Source organism: Nerophis lumbriciformis, linkage group LG39, assembly GCF_033978685.3.
Source record: "Nerophis lumbriciformis linkage group LG39, RoL_Nlum_v2.1, whole genome shotgun sequence".
In the NCBI taxonomy this organism is placed as follows: Eukaryota; Metazoa; Chordata; class Actinopteri; order Syngnathiformes; family Syngnathidae; genus Nerophis; species Nerophis lumbriciformis.
Genome location: NC_084586.2, coordinates 18,368,598 through 18,390,000, shown reverse-complemented (window position 1 = coordinate 18,390,000; position 21,403 = coordinate 18,368,598). Strand labels below are relative to the sequence as shown.

General features: G+C 38.9%; 1 protein-coding gene across 1 annotated transcript in view; it reads right to left on the bottom strand.

Moving 5' to 3' along the window:
- Positions 1–21,403, bottom strand: part of sdk2b (sidekick cell adhesion molecule 2b) — a 920,539-nt gene that overhangs the window by 132,696 nt on the left and 766,440 nt on the right. The window contains exons 16-21 of the mRNA XM_061931841.1: positions 17,844–17,984; positions 3,825–4,006; positions 3,635–3,750; positions 3,371–3,566; positions 3,216–3,314; positions 1,560–1,751 (exon numbers count right to left, since the gene is read on the bottom strand). Coding sequence (XP_061787825.1) covers positions 1,560–1,751; positions 3,216–3,314; positions 3,371–3,566; positions 3,635–3,750; positions 3,825–4,006; positions 17,844–17,984 — 926 coding nt within the window. The remainder of the gene's footprint in view (positions 1–1,559; positions 1,752–3,215; positions 3,315–3,370; positions 3,567–3,634; positions 3,751–3,824; positions 4,007–17,843; positions 17,985–21,403) is intronic.

Genomic DNA, 21,403 nt, shown 5'->3' with positions numbered 1-21,403 from the left:
CGTTGATTTGACCATTGAATTTTGGTCATTTTCCAACCAATATTCGACAACACAAATACAACGTTGAAACAACATGATTTTTGACGACATTTAATCAATGTTGGGTTCTGACGTTGATTTGATCATTGAAATTTGGTCATTATCCCAACCAATATTTCTTCAACACAAATACAACGTTGAAACAACATGCTTTTTGACGACTTTTAATCAATGTTAATTTCTGACATTGATTTGACCTTTGAAATTTGGTCATTTACCAACCAATATTCAACAACTCAAACCTAACGTTGAAACAACATGCTTTTTGACGACGTTCAATCAACGACGTTCTGACATTGATTCGACCATTGAATTTTGGTCATTTTCCCAACCAATATTCTACAACACAAATACAACGTTGGAACAACATGCTTTTTGACGACGTTTAAACAATGTTGCGTTCTGACGTGGGTTTGACCATTGAATTTTGGTTATTTTTCTTACCAATATTTTACAACACAAATACAACGTTGAAACAACATGCTTTTTGACAACTTTTAATCAATGTTAAGTTCTGACGTTGATTTGACCATTGAAATGTAGTCATTTTCCTAACCAATATTCAACAACTCAAACCTAATGTTGAAACAACATGCTTTTTGACAACGTTTAACCAATGTCGGGTTCTGACGTTGATTTGATCATTGGATTTTGGTCATTTCCCAACCAGTATTCTACAACACAAATACAATGTTGAAACAACATGCTTTCTGACGACATTTAATCAATGTTGGGTTCTGACATTGATTTGATCATTGAAATTTGATCATTTTCCCAACCAATATTCAACAACTCAAACCTAACGTTGGAACAACATGCTTTTTGACAACGTTTAATCAATGTTGAGTTCTGACGTTGATTTGACCATTGAGTTTTGCTAATTTCCCAACCAATATTCTACAACACAAATACAATGTTTTAACAACATGCTTTTTGACGACGTTTTTAATCAATGTTAAGTTCTGACGTTGTTTTGACCGTTGAATTTTGGTCATTTTTCCTGCCAATATTGCACAACTCAAACCTAACGTTGAAACAACATGCTTTTTGACGACGTTCAATCAATGTTGCGTTCTGACGTTGATTTGACCATTGAATTTTGGTCATTATCCCAACCAATAATTCTACAACACAAATACAACGTTGAAACAACATGCTTATTGACAACGTTTAATCAATGTTGGGTTCTGACATTGATTTGACCATTGAATTTTGGTCATAAAATAATCCATATTTTGCAAGTAGATTATCAATTTTATTTAATTAAAAATAGTAAAAAAAAAATGTATTTACCCTTTATACATCTCTGAATTAGATTAATTTAACAGTAAAAAGATTAGTTGTTGCTTAACTGTGATACTAATAGTAATTAGTTATTTAAAATAATATACTAAGATACGTAGTATGCAAATGTTGTTTAGAAACTACAGTTATTAATATGTATATGATTAAATAATAGGATTTGAATTTTCTGCTCCAAAAGGTGGAACCAGGAGATGTGTCACATGACCCTCGCTGACCTGGCGGGACCCCAGAGGAGATGGTGGAGGACGACAGATGGCCTTGACCCTTGGACGTCATGCCGGCCACCTCGATGGTGTAGGTGGTGAGCGCCGTCAGTCCGGTGACGCGGTACTCCAAGGTCAGGCTGGGCAGGTAATGTGTGACCCGCGTGTTGGTGCGGTTAAACTCCTCCCACGAGATGCGGTAACCTGCAATATGATAACAGGAACTAAGTTATTCATATTTTCAACATTTATTACACCGGAACCACAAATAACAAAATAAATTTAAAAAAAAGCTTTCATTTATATTTTGCATCATACTGAGGGTTATTAAATTAAAAATAATCATGTTATAGGGATTTATTGTAAAATGTATTTGGGGGGAAAAAAAGTAAAAAAAAAAAAATATATATATGTAAAAATATTAGAGAACACTTTATTAAAAATACCACTGTATATTAAATATTAACTTAATTAAAAATATGTTTTTATTGTTTTATTATTATTAGGTTAATTACTGAATTTAAAAAAGTTAATCTATATTAAAAAAAAGTATGTATATTAAAATAATTGATCAAATACCACACTAAAAGTAAAACATATATAAAATACTGTTCACAAATAATACTGTAAACCATTTCAAGGTATCAGGCTATTTAAAAGAAATATCAAATTTTATGAAAAAAATATGTTTACAAAATCTTTGATAGAAAATAGAGTTGATAAAAAATTATACTGTATAAAATAATATTTAAAATAGTTATGTTAACGGGCTATTTTAACAAATATAAGATTTTCATAAAAATAACAGATTCAATAAATATTTAAAATCTTTTGTAGAATAATTTATTAAAAAATAAAGATGATATAAAGTAATACTGTATAAAATATTTAAAATAATTAAAGACAACAGTGGGCTATTTTAAATAAATAACATATATCATCTGTACCAAAATACTATAATAAATATGTTTATACAGATATTTTATCCATTACAATATTAAAAAATTAAGACAATATAAAATAAAAATGCTATAAAATAATACCGTACACAAATATGTTTTAAAACCATTTATAATTTTATTCTAAAAAATACGGATTCAATATGTATATAAGTCTAAATACTATTTAAAGAAAATGACGATGACATAAAATAAAATATATTAGAATTAAATCATTAAAGGTTATATATCAATCCTAATTTGAAAAAGTAAAATATATAATCTATTATAACAATAACATATTAAATATGTATATAAATATATATTATACTATATTAAAGAATAAAAACAATATAAAATAAAAATCCTATAAAATAATAATGTACACAGATATGTTTTAAAACCATTTAAAAAAATGTCAAATTCTATTTAGAAAAATATGGATTCAATATGTATATAAATCAAAATACTATTTAAAGATTATTTAAAATAAAACATAGTATAATTAAAGGTTATATATCCATCCTAATTTGAAAAAGTAAAATATTATACCAATAATGTTTTAAATATGTATATAAAGATATGTTATATTAAAGAATAAATAAAATAATACTGCATGAATATAATAGAAATAAATTCAAAGTAATAATAGGAAAAGAAGTGACTAGATCAAGAGTCTATTAGTGTTATAATATAAATACAGTTGTGACATTCAGGTGTGTGCGTGTACCTGTGAGAACGCCGTTCTTCTCGCTGGGTTCGCTCCAGCTGACTTTCAGCGACGTGTCGAGGATCTCGGTGAAGCTCAGGTGTCCCACGGCGCCGGGCGCTAAACACCAAGGACGTTAGAGCGGGTGCGGCGCGATGACAAGTCACATGACTTACTGTCCTCGTGCGTCCTCAGCAGTTTGGGGGGGCTGCGGGGGCCCTCGCCCGGCGTGGTGAAGCACAGCGCCGAGGTGAAGTACTCGCTGAACTTCTTCAGGCCCGTCACGTAGGCCACGTGCACGCTGTCCTGGAAGTTGGGCCGCGTGGTCACCACGGAGACGCCCCGGTCTTTGCCCGGCTCCCACGCCAGCAGCTGCGGGGGAAGATGGAGGGCATGTTTTTCTGTGCCTCCTTCTTATTGTCAACCTGTCACAGCAGAACCTTGTAGCCCTGGTTGATGCCGTTGATGAACTGCGGGTTGGGCGCCGTCCACGTGAAGCGGATGGCGGTGGAGTTGACGGGCTCCGCCTGCACGTTGCCGGGGGCGACGGTCGGCACTTGAACAGACGGGATATGCGGATTTAAGGACGGGGAGTCCGGGCGCGAGGGGAAAGGAACGTGCGGCCCTCACCTCCCTGCAGGGTCCACTCCGTCACCTTGTGGCTGAAGGCCCCCAGGCCGGCCCCGTTGTAGGCCGCCACCTCGATCTCGTAGTTGGTCCAGATGATCAGGTCCTCCAGCAGCAGGTTGGTCACCTCCGGGCTGGAGATGTTCTTCATCTGGTAGTCCACGGGCAGTCCGGTCAGGCGGTACCTTCAATGACCACAACAACAATAACACAATAGCTGGTGCAGGTGCAGAACGCCACACTTCCTGCTAGAGCACAGGTGTCAAACCCAAGGGCCCGGGGGCCACATCTAGCCCACAAACACCTGGATTTGATATAGGTTGTGAGTTCAAACCCCGGACGAGTCATACCAAAGACTATAAAAATGGGAGCCATTACCTCCCTGCATGGCACTCAGCATCAAGAGTTGGAATTATAATAATAGAATAAGAATAGATTGTATTTGTAAAAAACACTTTACATTGAGTAAACAACCTCAAAGTGCTACAGTGTATTAAAAAAATAAAAATAAAAAGATAATAAAAAATAAATAGAATTAAAGCTGCAAGCAGCATTTGTCGGGCCCGCGCATTTGGCAGGTGCTAGTCCTAAGTGTCTCAATACTTTTAACTACTTTTAGTCTGAAGTGTCCCAAGACTTTTGTCTAGTGTACCTACCTTGTCTGCATTGTGTGGGCACGTTGGTGCTTCCTGCATTTAAGCAGCCATCTTAAAAAAACAGCAGCGCAGGAGCATCAGTGCAGCGGGTCTTTGAAGGGTCATAAAATCAAAACCGGAGCAGTTATTAAAAATCCGTTCTATACTTTTATACACAAGGGTTTAATCTCTCTCCTGTGTTAGTTTGAAGCCGAAACGACAAACGCGCTCAGAGGAGATAGATTTTGTAGGAAGGTGACCGGTTTTTACAAAAATGTTGTGTTGAAGGGGGAATAGCAAACTTCCTGTTCATTTTTGCTGGGGGTTGTCAATTTATGAAATGTAGGTCTAAGTGAGACCTACATAGAGGTTTTTGTTTCATGTCTCTCCGACCTTCCCAGTGGGAGTTACAGGCAGTTTTGTCATTTTTTTCTTCCGAGGAGCAGTTTTTTATCCGTTTTTTTCAAAAATTGCTGTAGAGCGCAATTTTTGAATTTGGGGTTAGGTTTCTTTATTAGATCGCAATTTTTGCCAGTCCTGATGTGTGCGTTGAGTTCGGTGAGTTTTGAAGCATGTTAAGGGGCTCAAATTACAGCTCAAAGAGGCAAAAGTGACTGTTTTTAGTACTTTTTTGTCTTGAAGGGGGAATTGCCAACTTCCTGTTGATTTTTGCCCGAGGATATACAATTATGAAAACTAGGTCTAAGTCAAACCTACATACAGGTTTTTGTTTCATGTCTCTCCGATCTTCCTACTGGGAGATATAGGCAATCTAGTTTTATTTTTTCCTAGGGGGCGCTAGAGCGCAATTTTGAGTTTTGGGGTTCGGTTTTTTTTTAAAAAAAGGTAATTTTCGCAGGTCCTGATGTGTGGGTCAAATATGGTGAGTTTTGAAGCATGTTAAGTGGGTCAAATTACAGTTTGTTGTGGCGGCGGAAGAATAAAGAATAATAAAACGTTACAATAACAATAGGTCCTTATGTCCCATTGCAAAAGGACTCCCTTCGGGAGTCCTTTTGCAATGGGCCATTGTGGGCCCTAATGAAATGTAGGTCTAAGTGAGACCTACATAGAGGTTTTTGTTTCATGTCTCTCCGACCTTCCCAGTGGGAGTTACAGGCAGTTTTGTCATTTTTTTTCTTCCGAGGAGCAGTTTTTCTTGCATTTTATTAAAAAATTGCAGTAGAGCGCACTTTTGAGATTTGGGGTTAGGTTTTTTTTTTAGATCGCAATGTTTGCCAGTCCTGATGTGTGCGTTCAGTTCGGTGAGTTTTGAAGCATGTTAAGGGGGTCAAAATACAGCTCAAAGAGGCAAAAGTGACTGTTTTTAGTACTTTTTTGTCTTGAAGGGGGAATTGCCAACTTCCTGTTGATTTTTGCCCGAGGATATACAATTATGAAAACTAGGTCTAAGTCAAACCTACATACAGGTTTTTGTTTCATGTCTCTCCGATCTTCCTAGTGGGAGATATAGGCAGTCTAGTTTTATTTTTTCCTAGGGGGCGCTAGAGCGCAATTTTGAGTTTTGGGGTTCGGTTTTTTTTAAAAAAAAGGTAATTTTCGCAGGTCCTGATGTGTGGGTCAAATATGGTGAGTTTTGAAGCATGTTAAGTGGGTCAAATTACAGTTTGTTGTGGCGGCGGAAGAATAAAGAATAATAAAACGTTACAATAACAATAGGTCCTTATGTCCCATTGCATAAGGACTCCCTTCGGGAGTCCTTTTGCAATGGGCCATTGCGGGCCCTAATGAAATGTAGGTCTAAGTGAGACCTACATAGCGGTTTTTGTTTCATGTCTCTCCGACCTTCCCAGTGGGAGTTACAGGCAGTTTTGTCATTTTTTTCTTCCGAGGAGCAGTTTTTTTTTGCATTTTATTAAAAAATTGCAGTAGAGCGCAATTTTGAGATTTGGGGTTAGGTTTTTTTTTAGATCACAATGTTTGCCAGTCCTGATGTGTGCGTTCAGTTTGGTGAGTTTTGAAGCATGTTAAGGGGGTCAAAATACAGCTCAAAGAGGCAAAAGTTACTGTTTTTAGTACTTTTTTGTCTTGAAGGGGGAATTGCCAACTTCCTGTTGATTTTTGCCCGAGAACATACTATTATTATGAAATCTAGGTCTAAGTCACACCTACATAAAGGTTTTTGTTTCATGTCTCTCCGACCTTCCCAGTGGGAGTTACAGGCAGTTTTGTCATTTGTTTCTTCCGAGGAGCAGTTTTTTTTGCATTTTATTAAAAAATTGCAGTAGAGCGCAATTTTGAGATTTGGGGTTAGGTTTTTTTTTAGATCGCAATGTTTGCCAGTCCTGATGTGTGCGTTCAGTTCGGTGAGTTTTGAAGCATGTTAAGGGGGTCAAAATACAGCTCAAAGAGGCAAAAGTGACTGTTTTTAGTACTTTTTTGTCTTGAAGGGGGAATTGCCAACTTCCTGTTGATTTTTGCCCGAGGATATACAATTATGAAAACTAGGTCTAAGTCAAACCTACATACAGGTTTTTGTTTCATGTCTCTCTGATCTTCCTAGTAGGAGATATAGGCAGTCTAGTTTTATTTTTTCCTAGGGGGCGCTAGAGCGCAATTTTGAGTTTTGGGGTTCGGTTTTTTTTTTAAAAAAAGGTAATTTTCGCAGGTCCTGATGTGTGGGTCAAATATGGTGAGTTTTGAAGCATGTTAAGTGGGTCAAATTACAGTTTGTTGTGGCGGCGGAAGAATAAAGAATAATAAAACGTTTCAATAACAATAGGTCCTTATGTCCCATTGCGGGCCCTAATGAAATGTAGGTCTAAGTGAGACCTACATAGAGGTTTTTGTTTCATGTCTCTCCGACCTTCCCAGTGGGAGTTACAGGCAGTTTTGTCATTTTTTTCTTCCGAGGAGCAGTTTTTTTTTGCATTTTATTAAAAAATTGCAGTAGAGCGCAATTTTGAGATTTGGGGTTAGGTTGTTTTTTTTAGATCGCAATGTTTGCCAGTCCTGATGTGTGCGTTCAGTTTGGTGAGTTTTGAAGCATGTTAAGGGGGTCAAAGTACAGCTCAAAGAGGCAAAAGTTACTGTTTTTAGTACTTTTTTGTCTTGAAGGGGGAATTGCCAACTTACTATTATTATGAAATCTAGGTCTAAGTCAGACCTACATAAAGGTTTTTGTTTCATGTCTCTCCGACCTTCCTAGTGGGAGTTACAGGCAGTTTAGTTTTTTTTTTTTCCGTAGGGGGCGCTAGAGCGCAATTTTGAGTTTTGAGGTTTGGTTTTTTGATAAAAAGTTTTGCCGTATATTACTGATGTGTGTGTCAAATTTGGTGAGTTTTGAAGTATGTTAAGGGGGTCAAATTACAGCGCAAAGTTGCGGAATAATAATAATAATAATAAACGATCGAAAAACAATAGGGTCCTCTGTCCCATTGTAAAAGGACTCCCTTCGGGATTCCTTTTACAATGGGCCATGCGGGCCCTAATTAAAAACTAGAACAGCCAAATAGCTAAAACTAGTATGCATATATCTAAAAAAAAAAAGGCTTTTTTAAAAAGAAGGGTTTTTAAGCCTTTTTTAAAAGCATCCACAGTCTGTGGTGCCCTCAGGTGGTCAGGGAGAGCGTTCCACAGACTGGGAGCGGTGGAGCAGAAAGCTCGGTCTCCCATAGTCCGTAGCTTTGTCCTCTTAATCACTGGAAAAATTCCCAGTTTTCCAAAAATTCCCATGAAATTCCCATTGAAATGAATGGGACATTTTACAAAGTTACACAACTCCCGCATTTTGTATCCGATTCAAACCGTTTCAACTTCAAAATATTCAGCCCTTTCAAAATTGTGTGTTCTCCTTCCAATTTTAAAAAGTTCCCGGATTTCCAGGAATTCACAGTTTTCAGGGACATTTTCCCCATTCAAAATGAATTGTCCATTTTTTTTTATTTTCCACAATTCCCACATTTTTTCAAGCTATTCAAACCATTCCACCTTCAACATATTCACTCATCCAACTAACACTTTCCCAAGTTCCCCCCCAAAAATTAAATGTTTCCTGGAAATTCAAACTCTTCAACATTCAAACTATTCTTACATTCATACTACCGTATTTTCCGCACTATTAGCCGCACCTAAAAACCACAAATTTACTCAAAAGCTGACAGTGCGGCTTATAACCCGGTGCGCTTTATATATGGATTAATATTAAGATTCATTTTCATAAAGTTTAGGTCTCGCAACTACGGTAAACAGCCGCCATCTTTTTTCCCCGTAGAAGAGGAAGTGCTTCTTCTTCTACGCAAGCAACCGCCAAGGTAAGCACCCGCCCCCATAGAACAGGAAGCGCTTCTTCTTCTACTGTAAGCAACCACCCGCCCCCGTAGAAGAAGAAGAAGCGCGCGGATATTACGTTTCATTTCCTTTGTGTGTTTACATCTGTAAAGACCACAAAATGGCTCCTACTAAGCGACAGGGATCCGGTTCATGAAAAGACGCAATCTCTCCATCCGCACACGGACTACTATTTCACAGCAACTGCCTAAAGACTTTCAAGAAAAGCTGGCTACTTTCCGTGCATATTGTAAAAACAAGATAGCTGAAAAAAAGATCCGGCCAGAGAACATTATCAACATGGACGAGGTTCCACTGACTTTTGATATTCCTGTGAACCGCACTGTGGATACAACGGGAGCACGTACGGTGAATATTCGCACCACAGGGAATGAGAAGTCATCCTTCACTGTGGTTCTGGCTTGCCATGCTAATGGCCAGAAACTTCCACCCATGGTGATATTCAAAAGGAAGACCTTGCCAAAAGAGACCTTTCCAGCCGGCGTCATCATAAAAGCTAACTCGAAAGGATGGATGGATGAAGAAAAGATGAGCGAGTGGTTAAGGTAAGTTTAAGTTTACGCGAAGAGGCCGGGTGGCTTTTTTCATGCAGCTCCGTCCATGTTGATATACGACTCCATGCGCGCCCACATCACGCTGGTTTTTAATATATTATTAAAGTTTGACTGACCTATCTGACTGTTTTTTTGACATTCCTTTAGCGCAGTTAGATGCGGCTTATAACACGGGGCGGCTTATAGGTGGACAAAGTTTTGAAATATGCCGTTCATTGAAGGCGCGGCTTATAACCCAGGGCGGCTTATGGTGCGGAAAATACGGTACATTCTGTCAGTATTTCACTTCAACTTCAGCATTGAAGAATTCACACGCAATTCCTTCAGGAATTGCCTCATCCAGTACAGTATATTATCTAAGGCTGAAACGACGTAGTCGACGTCATCGATTACGTAAATACGTCGACGCCGTTTTTGTGCGTCGACGCGTCGCATACTTGAATAGCCGCCAGGGCGCTAATTAATTTAAAACCTCTTCTCACTCCTGCGCTTACTAAAAGGCGTGGGGTGAATTTAGGCCTGCGCTTATAAATTTGAGTGATGTAAGGACACCATCATGAAAAGCACATTTAATACAAAAAAAACGTTATTATGGTCTTACCTTTACTTATGAGTCCATGCGCAGCTGCTTCTGATCAAAAACATCGATAACTTGTTTATAGAAGTCCTCCTTATCTTTCTTCAGTTTTAAAAGTCTCTCTGTCTCGATGGAGATATTCCTTTAAGTATTACCTCCTGCTTCCATTGAAAGTCCAGTTTAGAAAACTGTTTTAGTAGGGCCCGCATGGCCTATTGCATAAGGACTCCCACAGGGAGTCCTTATGCAAAGGAATTGCGTGTGAATTCTTCAATGCTGAAGTTGAAGTGAAATACTGACAGAATGTAGTATGAATGGAAGAATAGTTTGAATGTTGAAGAGTTTGAATTTCTAGGAAACATTTAATTTTTGGGGGGAACTTGGGAAAGTGTTAGTTGGATGAGTGAATATGTTGAAGGTGGAATGGTTTGAATAGCTTGAAAAATGTGGGAATTGTGGAAGATAAAAAAAATGGACAATTCATTTTGAATGGGGAAAATGTCCCTGAAAACTGTGAATTCCTGGAAATCCGGGAACTTTTTAAAATTGGAAGGAGAACACACAATTTTGAACGGGCTGAATATTTTGAAGTTGGAACGGTTTGAATCAGATAAAAAATGTGGGAGTTGTGTAACTTTGTAAAATGTCCCATTCATTTTAATGGGAATTTCATGGGAATTTCTGGAAAACTGGGAATTTTTCCAGTGATTAAGAGGACAAAGCTACGGACTATGGGAGACCGAGCTTTCTGCTCCACCGCTCCCAGTCTGTGGAACGCTCTCCCTGACCCCCTGAGGGCACCACAGACTGTGGATGCTTTTAAAAAAGGCTTAAAAACCCTTCTTTTTAAAAAAGCCTTTTTTTTTTAGATATATGCATACTAGTTTTAGCTATTTGGCTGTTCTAGTTTTTAATTAGGGCCCGCATGGCCCATTGTAAAAGGAATCCCGAAGGGAGTCCTTTTACAATGGGACAGAGGACCCTATTGTTTTTCGATCGTTTATTATTATTATTATTCTTCCGCAACTTTGCGCTGTAATGACCCCCTTAACATACTTCAAAACTCACCAAATTTTACACACACATCAGTAATATACGGCAAAACTTTTTATCAAAAAACCAAAACTCAAAATTGCGCTCTAGCGCCCCCTAGGAAAAAAAAAAAACTAGACTGCCTGTAACTCCCACTAGGAAGGTCGGAGAGACATGAAACAAAAACTTCTATGTAGGTCTGACTTAGACCTAGTTTTCATAATTGTATATCCTCGGGCAAAAATCAACAGGAAGTTGGCAATTCCCCCTTCAAGACAAAAAAGTACTAAAAACTGTCAATTTTGTCTCTTTGAGCTGTATTTTCACCCTCTTAACATGCTCCAAAACTCACCAAACTGAACACACACATCAGGACTGGCAAAAATTGCGATCTAATAAAAAAACCTAACCCTTAGACCTACATTTCATAAATTGACAACCCCCAGCAAAAATCAACTGGAAGTTTGCTATTCCCCCTTCAAAACAACATTTTTGTAAAAACCGGTCACCTTCCTTCAAAATCTATCTCCTCTGAGCGCGTTTGTCGTTTAGGCCTCAAACTAACACAGGAGAGAGATTGAACCCTTGTGTATAAAAGTATAAAACAGCTTTTTAATACCTGCTCCGGTTTTGATTTTATGACCCTTCAAAGACCCGCTGCACTGATGCTGCTGCGCTGCTGTTTTTTTAAGATGGCTGCTTAAAAGCAGGAAGCACCAACGTGCCCACACAATGCAGACAAGGTAGGTACACTAGACAAAAGTCTTGGGACACTTCAGACTAAAAGTAGACAAAAGTATTGGGACACTTAGGACTAGCACCTGCCAAATACGCGGGCCCGAACAACGCTGCTTGCAGCTTTAATTATTATTATTCTTCCGCAACTTTGCGCTGTAATTTGACCCCCTTAACATACTTCAAAACTCACCAAATTTTACACACACATCAGTAATATACGGCAAAACTTTTTATCAAAAAACCAAAACTCAAAATTGCGCTCGAGCGCCCCCTAGGAAAAAAAAAAAACTAGACTGCCTGTAACTCCCACTAGGAAGGTCGGAGAGACATGAAACAAAAACCTCTATGTAGGTCTGACCTAGTTTTCATAATTGTATATCCTCGAGCAAAAATCAACAGGAAGTTGGCAATTCCCCCTTCAAGACAAAAAAGTACTAAAAACTGTCAATTTTGTCTCTTTGAGCTGTATTTTCACCCTCTTAACATGCTCCAAAACTCACCAAACTGAACACACACATCAGGACTGGCAAAAATTGCGATCTAATAAAAAAACCTAACCCCAAATTTAAAAGTTGCGCTCTACGGCAATTTTTTAATAAAACGCACAAAAAACTGCTCCTCGGATGAAAAATCTGACAAAACTGCCTGTAACTCCCACTGGGAAGGTCGGATAGAGATGAAACAAAAACCTCTATGTAGGTCTCACTTAGACCTACATTTCATAAATTCACAACCCCCAGCAAAAATCAACAGGAAGTTTGCTATTCCCCCTTCTAAACAACATTTTTGTAAAAACCGGTCACCTTTCTTCAAACATTATCTCCTCTGAGCGCGTTTGTCGTTTCGGCTTCAAAATAACACAGGAGAGTGATTGAACCCTTCTAAATAAAAGTTATCGAAAGAGTTTTAATAAGTGCTCCGGTTTTGATTTTATGACCCTTCAAAGAACCGCTGCGCTGATGCTGCTGCGTAGCTGTTTATTCAAGATGGCTGCTTAAAAGCAGGAAGCACCAGCATGCCCACACAATGCAGACAAGGTAGGTACACTAGACAAAAGTCTTGGGACACTTATGACGAAAACTGAACAAAAGTATTGGGACACTTAGGACTAGCACCTGCCAAATACGCGGGCCCGACCAACGCTGCTTGCAGCTTTAATTATTATTATTCTTCCGCAACTTTGCGCTGTAATTTGACCCCCTTAACATACTTCAAAACTCACCAAATTTTACACACACATCAGTAATATACGGCAAAACTTTTTATCAAAAAACCAAAACTCAAAATTGCGCTCTAGCGCCCCCTAGGAAAAAAACAAAACTAGACTGCCTGTAACTCCCACTAGAAAGATCGGAGAGACATGAAACAAAAACCTGTATGTAGGTCTGACTTAGACCTAGTTTTCATAATTGTATATCATCGGGCAGAAATCTACAGGAAGTTGGCAATTCCCCCTTCAAGACAAAAAAGGAATAAAAACAGTCACTTTTGCCTCTTTGAGCTGTAATTTGACCCCCTTAACATGCTTCAAAACTCACCGAACTGAACACACACATCAGGACTGGCTAAAACTGTGATATAATGAAAAAACCTAACCCCAAATCTAAAAATTGTGCGCTACAGCAATTTTTTAATGAAACGCACAAAAAACTGCTCCTCGGATGAAAAATCTGACAAAACTGCCTGTAACTCCCACTGGGAAGGTCGGATAGAGATGAAACAAAAACCTCTATGTAGGTCTCACTTAGACCTACATTTCATAAATTCACAACCCCCAGCAAAAATCAACAGGAAGTTTGCTATTCCCCCTTCTAAACAACATTTTTGTAAAAACCGGTCACCTTTCTTCAAACATTATCTCCTCTGAGCGCGTTTGTCGTTTCGGCTTCAAAATAACACAGGAGAGTGATTGAACCCTTCTAAATAAAAGTTATCGAAACCAAATTTTACACACACATCAGTAATATACGGCAAAACTTTTTATCAAAAAACCAAAACTCAAAATTGCGCTCTAGCGCCCCCTAGGAAAAAAAAAAAAACTAGACTGCCTGTAACTCCCACTAGGAAGGTCGGAGAGACATGAAACAAAAACCTCTATGTAGGTCTGACTTAGACCTAGTTTTCATAATTGTATATCCTCGGGCAAAAATCAACAGGAAGTTGGCAATTCCCCCTTCAAGACAAAAAAGTACTAAAAACGGTCAATTTTGTCTCTTTGAGCTGTATTTTCACCCTCTTAACATGCTAAAAAACTCACCAAACTGAACACACACATCAGGACTGGCAAAAATTGCGATCTAATAAAAAAAACCTAACCCCAAATTTAAAAATTGCGCTCTACAGCAATTTTTGAATAAAACGCACAAAAAACTGCTCCTCGGATGAAAAATCTGACAAAACTGCCTGTAACTCCCACTGGGAAGGTCGGATAGAGATGAAACAAAAACCTCTATGTAGGTCTCACTTAGACCTACATTTCATAAATTCACAACCCCCAGCAAAAATCAACAGGAAGTTTGCTATTCCCCCTTCTAAACAACATTTTTGTAAAAACCGGTCACCTTTCTTCAAACATTATCTCCTCTGAGCGCGTTTGTCGTTTCGGCTTCAAAATAACACAGGAGAGTGATTGAACCCTTCTAAATAAAAGTTATCGAAACCAAATTTTACACACACATCAGTAATATACGGCAAAACTTTTTATCAAAAAAACAAAACTCAAAATTGCGCTCTAGCGCCCCCTAGGAAAAAAAAAAAACTAGACTGCCTGTAACTCCCACTAGGAAGGTCGGAGAGACATGAAACAAAAACCTCTATGTAGGTCTGACTTAGACCTAGTTTTCATAATTGTATATCCTCGGGCAAAAATCAACAAGAAGTTGGCAATTCCCCCTTCAAGACGAAAAAGTACTAAAAACTGTCAATTTTGTCTCTTTGAGCTGTATTTTCACCCTCTTAACATGCTCCAAAACTCACCAAACTGAACACACACATCAGGACTGGCAAAAATTGTGATCTAATAAAAAAAACCTAACCCCAAATTTAAAAATTGCGCTCTACAGCAATTTTTGAATAAAACGGAGAAAAAACTGCTCCTCGGAAGAAAAAAATGACAACACTTCCTGTAACTCCCACTGGGAAGGTCGGAGAGACATGAAACAAAAACCTCTCCGTAGGTCTCACTTAGACCTACATTTCATAAATTGACAACCCCCAGCAAAAATCAACAGGAAGTTTGCTATTCCCCCTTCAAAACAACATTTTTGTAAAAACCGGTCACCTTCCTTCAAAATATATCTCCTCTGAGTGCGTTTGTCGTTTAGGCTTCAAACTAACACAGGAGAGAGATTGAACCCTTGTGTATAAAAGTATAGAACAGCTTTTTAATACCTGCTCCGGTTTTGATTTTATGACCTTTCAAAGACCCGCTGCACTGATGCTGCTGTTTTTTTAAGATGGCTGCTCAAAAGCAGGAAGCACCAACGTGCCCACACAATGCAGACAAGGTAGGTACACTAGACAAAAGTCTTGGGACACTTCAGACTAAAAGTAGACAAAAGTATTGGGACACTTAGGACTAGCACCTGCTGCTTGCAGCTTTAATTTTAGATATGTAATCCTCCATGTTAAAAGTGCAAGCAAACGATCACTGCTCACTCTTGTTGCTTGTTGTCTTCTTCTGCAGTACCGGTAGTCGCAAGAAGGATCACTAGCGCCCTCTACCAGCAGGAGGCGGGAGTCATTTAATGACTCATATTTGACACACGCAGCTACGGTATATTAATAAAACATAGCTGCTTACTGTTCTTTTTAGCATATTCAAAAGCTTGGACCTTAAATCCTACTGAATAGCTCTTCATCTTCTTCCCTTTATGCCATTTCAAATGATTGAAATCAGCCTCCTCCATTTTGAAAATGATGACAGGTGAAGTGTCACTCATGACGTGACGGAAGTTCTAGACATATGCTAATTATTTTGCGAAACGAGTTTGACCCGGCGAAAATTCCAGACATGCGCTAATAAAATTAATATTTTGCGAAACGAGTTTGATCCGGCGTTAATCCTGAGCCGGCGGTAAGGCCAAGAATGCGCTAATTATTTTGCGAAACGAGTTTGACCCGGCAGTAATTCGAGGCATGCGAATACTATATACCCGGCGCCAATTCAAGGAAATACGCACTTTTTTGTATTGGATGTTTATCTTTATTTTTGCACATTTTAAAGCAAAAATAAGCAATACTTTTACTTTTGAAATGCTTATACTATTGCAGAATATTAAGATTTGCACTGTATGTTTATTTTATATTTGCACATTAAAAAGCAAATAAGCTACTTTTAATTTTGTTAAATGTTAAAAGTTTTAAATGTTTACATTGTTACAGAATATTTTGTCATGTTGTTGTCAATGTTGACTGAGTGGCCATACTTTTTTTTTTTTCTAAATAAAAGCCATGCCTTTTGAAAAAACTGGCCTACATTTATTTTTTCATCTTCTTTTTAAATACAAAAATAATCGGTAAAAGGAAAAATAATCTATAGATTAATCGAAAAAAAAAATAATCTATAGATTAATCGAAAAAATAATCTATAGATTAATCGAAAAAAATAATCTATAGATTAATCGATAGAAAAATAATCGTTAGCTGCAGCCTTAATATTATCATACTTTCGAAACATGTTTTTGTCTATATAAAAATAAATAAAAATACTTAACTTTATAGCAAACTACCCATCAAATTAATAAAAATTACAATACATTTTATGTTAGGGTTAGGGTTAGGGTTGGGGTTGGGAATGGGGTAAGGGTTAGGTTAGGGTTGGGGTTTAGGGTTAGGTTGGGACGGCGTGGCGCAGTGGGAGAGTGGCCGTGCGCAACCCGAGGGTCCCTGGTTCAATCCCCACCTAGTACCAACCTCGTCATGTCCGTTGTGTCCTGAGCAAGACACTTCACCCTTGCTCCTGATGGCTGCTGGTTAGCGCCTTGCATGGCAGCTCCCTCCATCAGTGTGTGAATGTGTGTGTGAATGGGTAAATGTGGAAGTAGTGTCAAAGCGCTTTGAGTACCTTGAAGGTAGAAAAGCGCTATACAAGTACAACCCATTTGGGGTAAGGGTTAGGGTTAGGGTTGGAGTTACGGTTAGGTTGGGGTTTAGGTTAGGGTTGGGGTTAGGTTGGGGTTGGGGTAAGGGTTAGGTTAGGGGTAAGGGTTAGGGTTGGAGTTAGGGTTAGGTTGGGGTAATGGTTAGGTTAGGGTTGGGGTTGGGGTAAGGGTTAGGGTTTGTGTAAGGGTTAGGGTTAGGGTTGGGGTTTAGGGTTAGGTTGGGGTAAGGGTTAGGGTTAGGGTTGAAGTTACGGTTAGGTTGGGGCTTAGGTTAGGGTTGGGGTTAGGTTGGGGTTGGGGTAAGGGTTAGGTTAGAGGTAAGGGTTAGGGTTGGAGTTAGGGTTAGGTTGGGGTAATGGTTAGGTTAGGGTTGGGGTTGGGGTAAGGGTTAGGGTTTGTGTAAGGGTTACTGTAAATTGAAAATAAAAAACGACTACTGATTTTTGCGTTCAAATTCTGTTGACTGAGCTGCCAGTTATTGACTGTAAAATCTAGGATTGTTGTTTTTAACGGTGTATTACTGTAAATGGACAGATTTGTTTTAACGGTAGAAAAACTGGCAGCTAAATTGCCAGAATAAAAAAATTACTTGTACAGTTTTTCCATCAACAATATCATGTTGTAAAAAACAATGTCAATTTAACACAAACATTCTGGTAACTAAGCTGCCAGATTTTTCCATAAAACAACCCCAAAAAACAGTGGTACTGTAAAATGTTGTTAAAAAAAACAACACTATATTTTACAGTAAAATGCTGTAAATGTCAAGTTTTTACTGTAAAATGGACTTAAAACAATTTATATAATTAATAATAAAATCAAATTCAGACATTATTCCCTGTTACTGTGCCATGTGGCCCTCAATGAAAACCACTTTGACATCCCTGTGCTGGAGGGAGACAAACAGGAGTTTATGAGGAGCACACATAAAAAATAATCATTGTCTTTTCTTCTGGTGGAACTTTTAGCTTCCAGCTGTGAGGTTTTTTTTTTTTGTTAAGGTTCCTCACCGCGGTTAATTGAGCTTAAAATGAACAAACAGGCGTTCATAAAAGTCAAACAGGTGGTCTCACCTGACAGTGTAGCCCCTGAGGATGCCGTTCTGGTGGCTCTCGGGCGGCGGCTGCCACTGGATCATGATGGACTGGTTGGTGCGCCCGCTGGCGATGACGTTCTGGGGGGGAGCGCTGGGGGGCTCCTCTGGGAGCGCCACGCTACACGGGGGGGGGGGGGGGGGGGGGGACAGAACACATGGGTTGAAGCTTCTGGACGTTTCACTGCAAAAACTGAAATCTAAACTTTTTATCAAAAAAACAAAACTTTTTCCCCTAGGAAAAAAAACAAACTAGACTGCCTGTAACTCCCACTAGGAAGGTCGGAGAGACATGAAACAAAAACCTCTATGTAGGTCTGACCTAGTTTTCATAATTGTATATCCTCGAGCAAAAATCAACAGGAAGTTGGCAATTCCCCCTTCAAGACAAAAAAGTACTAAAAACTGTCAATTTTGTCTCTTTGAGCTGTATTTTCACCCTCTTAACATGCTCCAAAACTCACCAAACTGAACACACACATCAGGACTGGCAAAAATTGCGATCTAATAAAAAAACCTAACCCCAAATTTAAAAATTGCGCTCTACAGCAATTTTTTAATAAAACGCACAAAAAACTGCTCCTCGGATGAAAAATCTGACAAAACTGCCTGTAACTCCCACTGGGAAGGGCGGATAGAGATGAAACAAAAACCTCTATGTAGGTCTCACTTAGACCTACATTTCATAAATTCACAACCCCCAGCAAAAATCAACAGGAAGTTTGCTATTCCCCCTTCTAAATAACATTTTTGTAAAAACCGGTCACCTTTCTTCAAACATTATCTCCTCTGAGCGCGTTTGTCGTTTCGGCTTCAAAATAACACAGGAGAGTGATTGAACCCTTCTAAATAAAAGTTATCGAAAGAGTTTTAATAAGTGCTCCGGTTTTGATTTTATGACCCTTCAAAGAACCGCTGCGCTGATGCTGCTGCGTAGCTGTTTATTCAAGATGGCTGCTTAAAAGCAGGAAGCACCAGCATGCCCACACAATGCAGACAAGGTAGGTACACTAGACTAAAGTATTGGGACACTTATGACGAAAACTGAACAAAAGTATTGGGACACTTAGGACTAGCACCTGCCAAATACGCGGGCCCGACCAACGCTGCTTGCAGCTTTAATTATTATTATTCTTCCGCAACTTTGCGCTGTAATTTGACCCCCTTAACATACTTCAAAACTCACCAAATTTTACACACACATCAGTAATATACGGCAAAACTTTTTATCAAAAAACCTCTAAGCATACTTGCCAACCTTGAGACCTCCAATTTCGGGAGGTGTGGGGGTAGGGGTGGGGTGGGTGGGTGGGGGGGGGGGGGGGCATGGTTAAGAGGGGAGGAGTATATTGACAGCTAGAATTCACCAAGTCAAGTATTTAATTTTATATATATATATATATATATACATATATATATGTATGTGTGGGAAAAAAAATCACAAGACTACTTCATCGAGATGAAGTAGTCTTGTGATTTTTTTCCCCACACATACATATATTGCGCTCTACTACGGTATCGAGCACTATTTTTTGGATAACCTTATTAAGACATATATATATATATATATATATATATATATATATATATATATATATATATATATATATATATATATATATTTCACCAAGCTGAAAAATGACAAGGAGCGCATCAAGAAAGTAAACAACCTCATCATAGCTGCCGATAAAACCACAAACCTCTACAGAATGGACATACCAGAACACCACACCTTACTGGACAGAAGCATCACCAAATCATACAAAAAAGCGCAACCCAACACCTTACAGAACATCCACCTGGAAAATAAAAGGATCGCGGCTGAACTGGACATTGAGGACAGGGTGGACGCCACAGCCAACAAGGAAGCCTTCATCACATTGAAGGACCACAAACCCAACTTCGCAAATAACCCAACATGCCGACTAATAAACCCAACTAAATCTGAAATAGGAAAAATCAGCAAAATAATCCTGGACAGAGTCAACACAAAAATCAAGGACAAAACACCACTCAACCAATGGAGAAACACAGCAGCAGTAATCAAATGGTTCAACAACATCCAAGACAAACAACAGCACAACTTTATCTCCTTTGATATCGAGGAATTTTACCCTTCCATCACGCAAGACCTACTGACTCAAGCACTAGACTTCGCCTCAAACTACGACTCAATCACAGGCAACGAAAGAAACATCATCATCCACGCAAAAAACTCCATTCTCATCCACAACAGTACACCATGGCAAAAAAAGAACAATGCAACATTTGACGTCACTATGGGAAGTTTTGACGGAGCAGAAACGTGTGAACTCGTTGGGAGTTTCCTCCTCTCCCAGCTCGCTAGCCTCAATCTGAACTTTGGTATTTACCGTGATGACGGACTGGCAGTGTGTCGCGCCTCGCCAAGGAGCAGCGAGAATACCAAGAAGCGCATATGCCAAATTTTCAAAGAGAACGGCCTACGGATCACGATTGAAGCCAACAAGCAAACCGTCAACTTCCTTGACGTCACTTTCAACCTGAGAAATAACAGCTACCAACCATTCACGAAACCCAACACAACACTCCAATACGTGCACCATGACAGCAACCACCCACCCACCACCACGAAAAGAATACCTACCGGAATTAATAAAAGGCTATCGATGCTGTCATCTAGCAAAGCTGAATTTGACCAAGCAACCCCCCCGTACCAAAAAGCCCTTGATGAAAGCGGATACAATTTCACCCTCACCTATGAACCCACGCCAGGAAACCAACCAAAAAAGAACAGAAAACGAAACGACATCATCTGGTACAACCCCCCATACAGCAAAAACGTCTCAACTAACATTGGACACAAATTCCTCAATCTGATTGACAAACACTTTCCCAAAGACAACACCCTAAGAAAAGTATTCAACAAGAACAACATTAAATTGAGCTACAGCTGTATGAACAATATACGACAAATTATCTCAAACCACAACAAAACAATTGCAAATGAGCCGTCGGCCCCCGGACAGAGCGACTCCAAAACCAACAAAGGCTGCAACTGCCGAAAGAAACCTGATTGCCCTCTCAACGGGGGGTGCTTACAAACATCAGTTGTCTACCAATCTAAGGTAATACGCAAGGACATTAACACATCCGACACATACAGGTAAAAGCCAGTAAATTAGATTATTTTGAAAAACTTGATTTATTTCAGTAATTGCATTCAAAAGGTGTAACTTGTACATTATATTTATTCATTGCACACAGACTGATGCATTCAAATGTTATTTCATTTAATTTTGATGATTTGAAGTGGCAACAAATGAAAATCCAAAATTCCATGTGTCACAAAATTAGAATATTGTGTAAGGCTAATACAAAAAAGGGATTTTTAGAAATGTTGGCCAACTGAAAAGTATGAAAATGAAAAATATGAGCATGTGCAATACTCAATACTTGGTTGGAGCTCCTTTTGCCTCAATTACTGCGTTAATGCGGCGTGGCATGGAGTCGATGAGTTTCTGGCACTGCTCAGGTGTTATGAGAGCCCAGGTTGCTCTG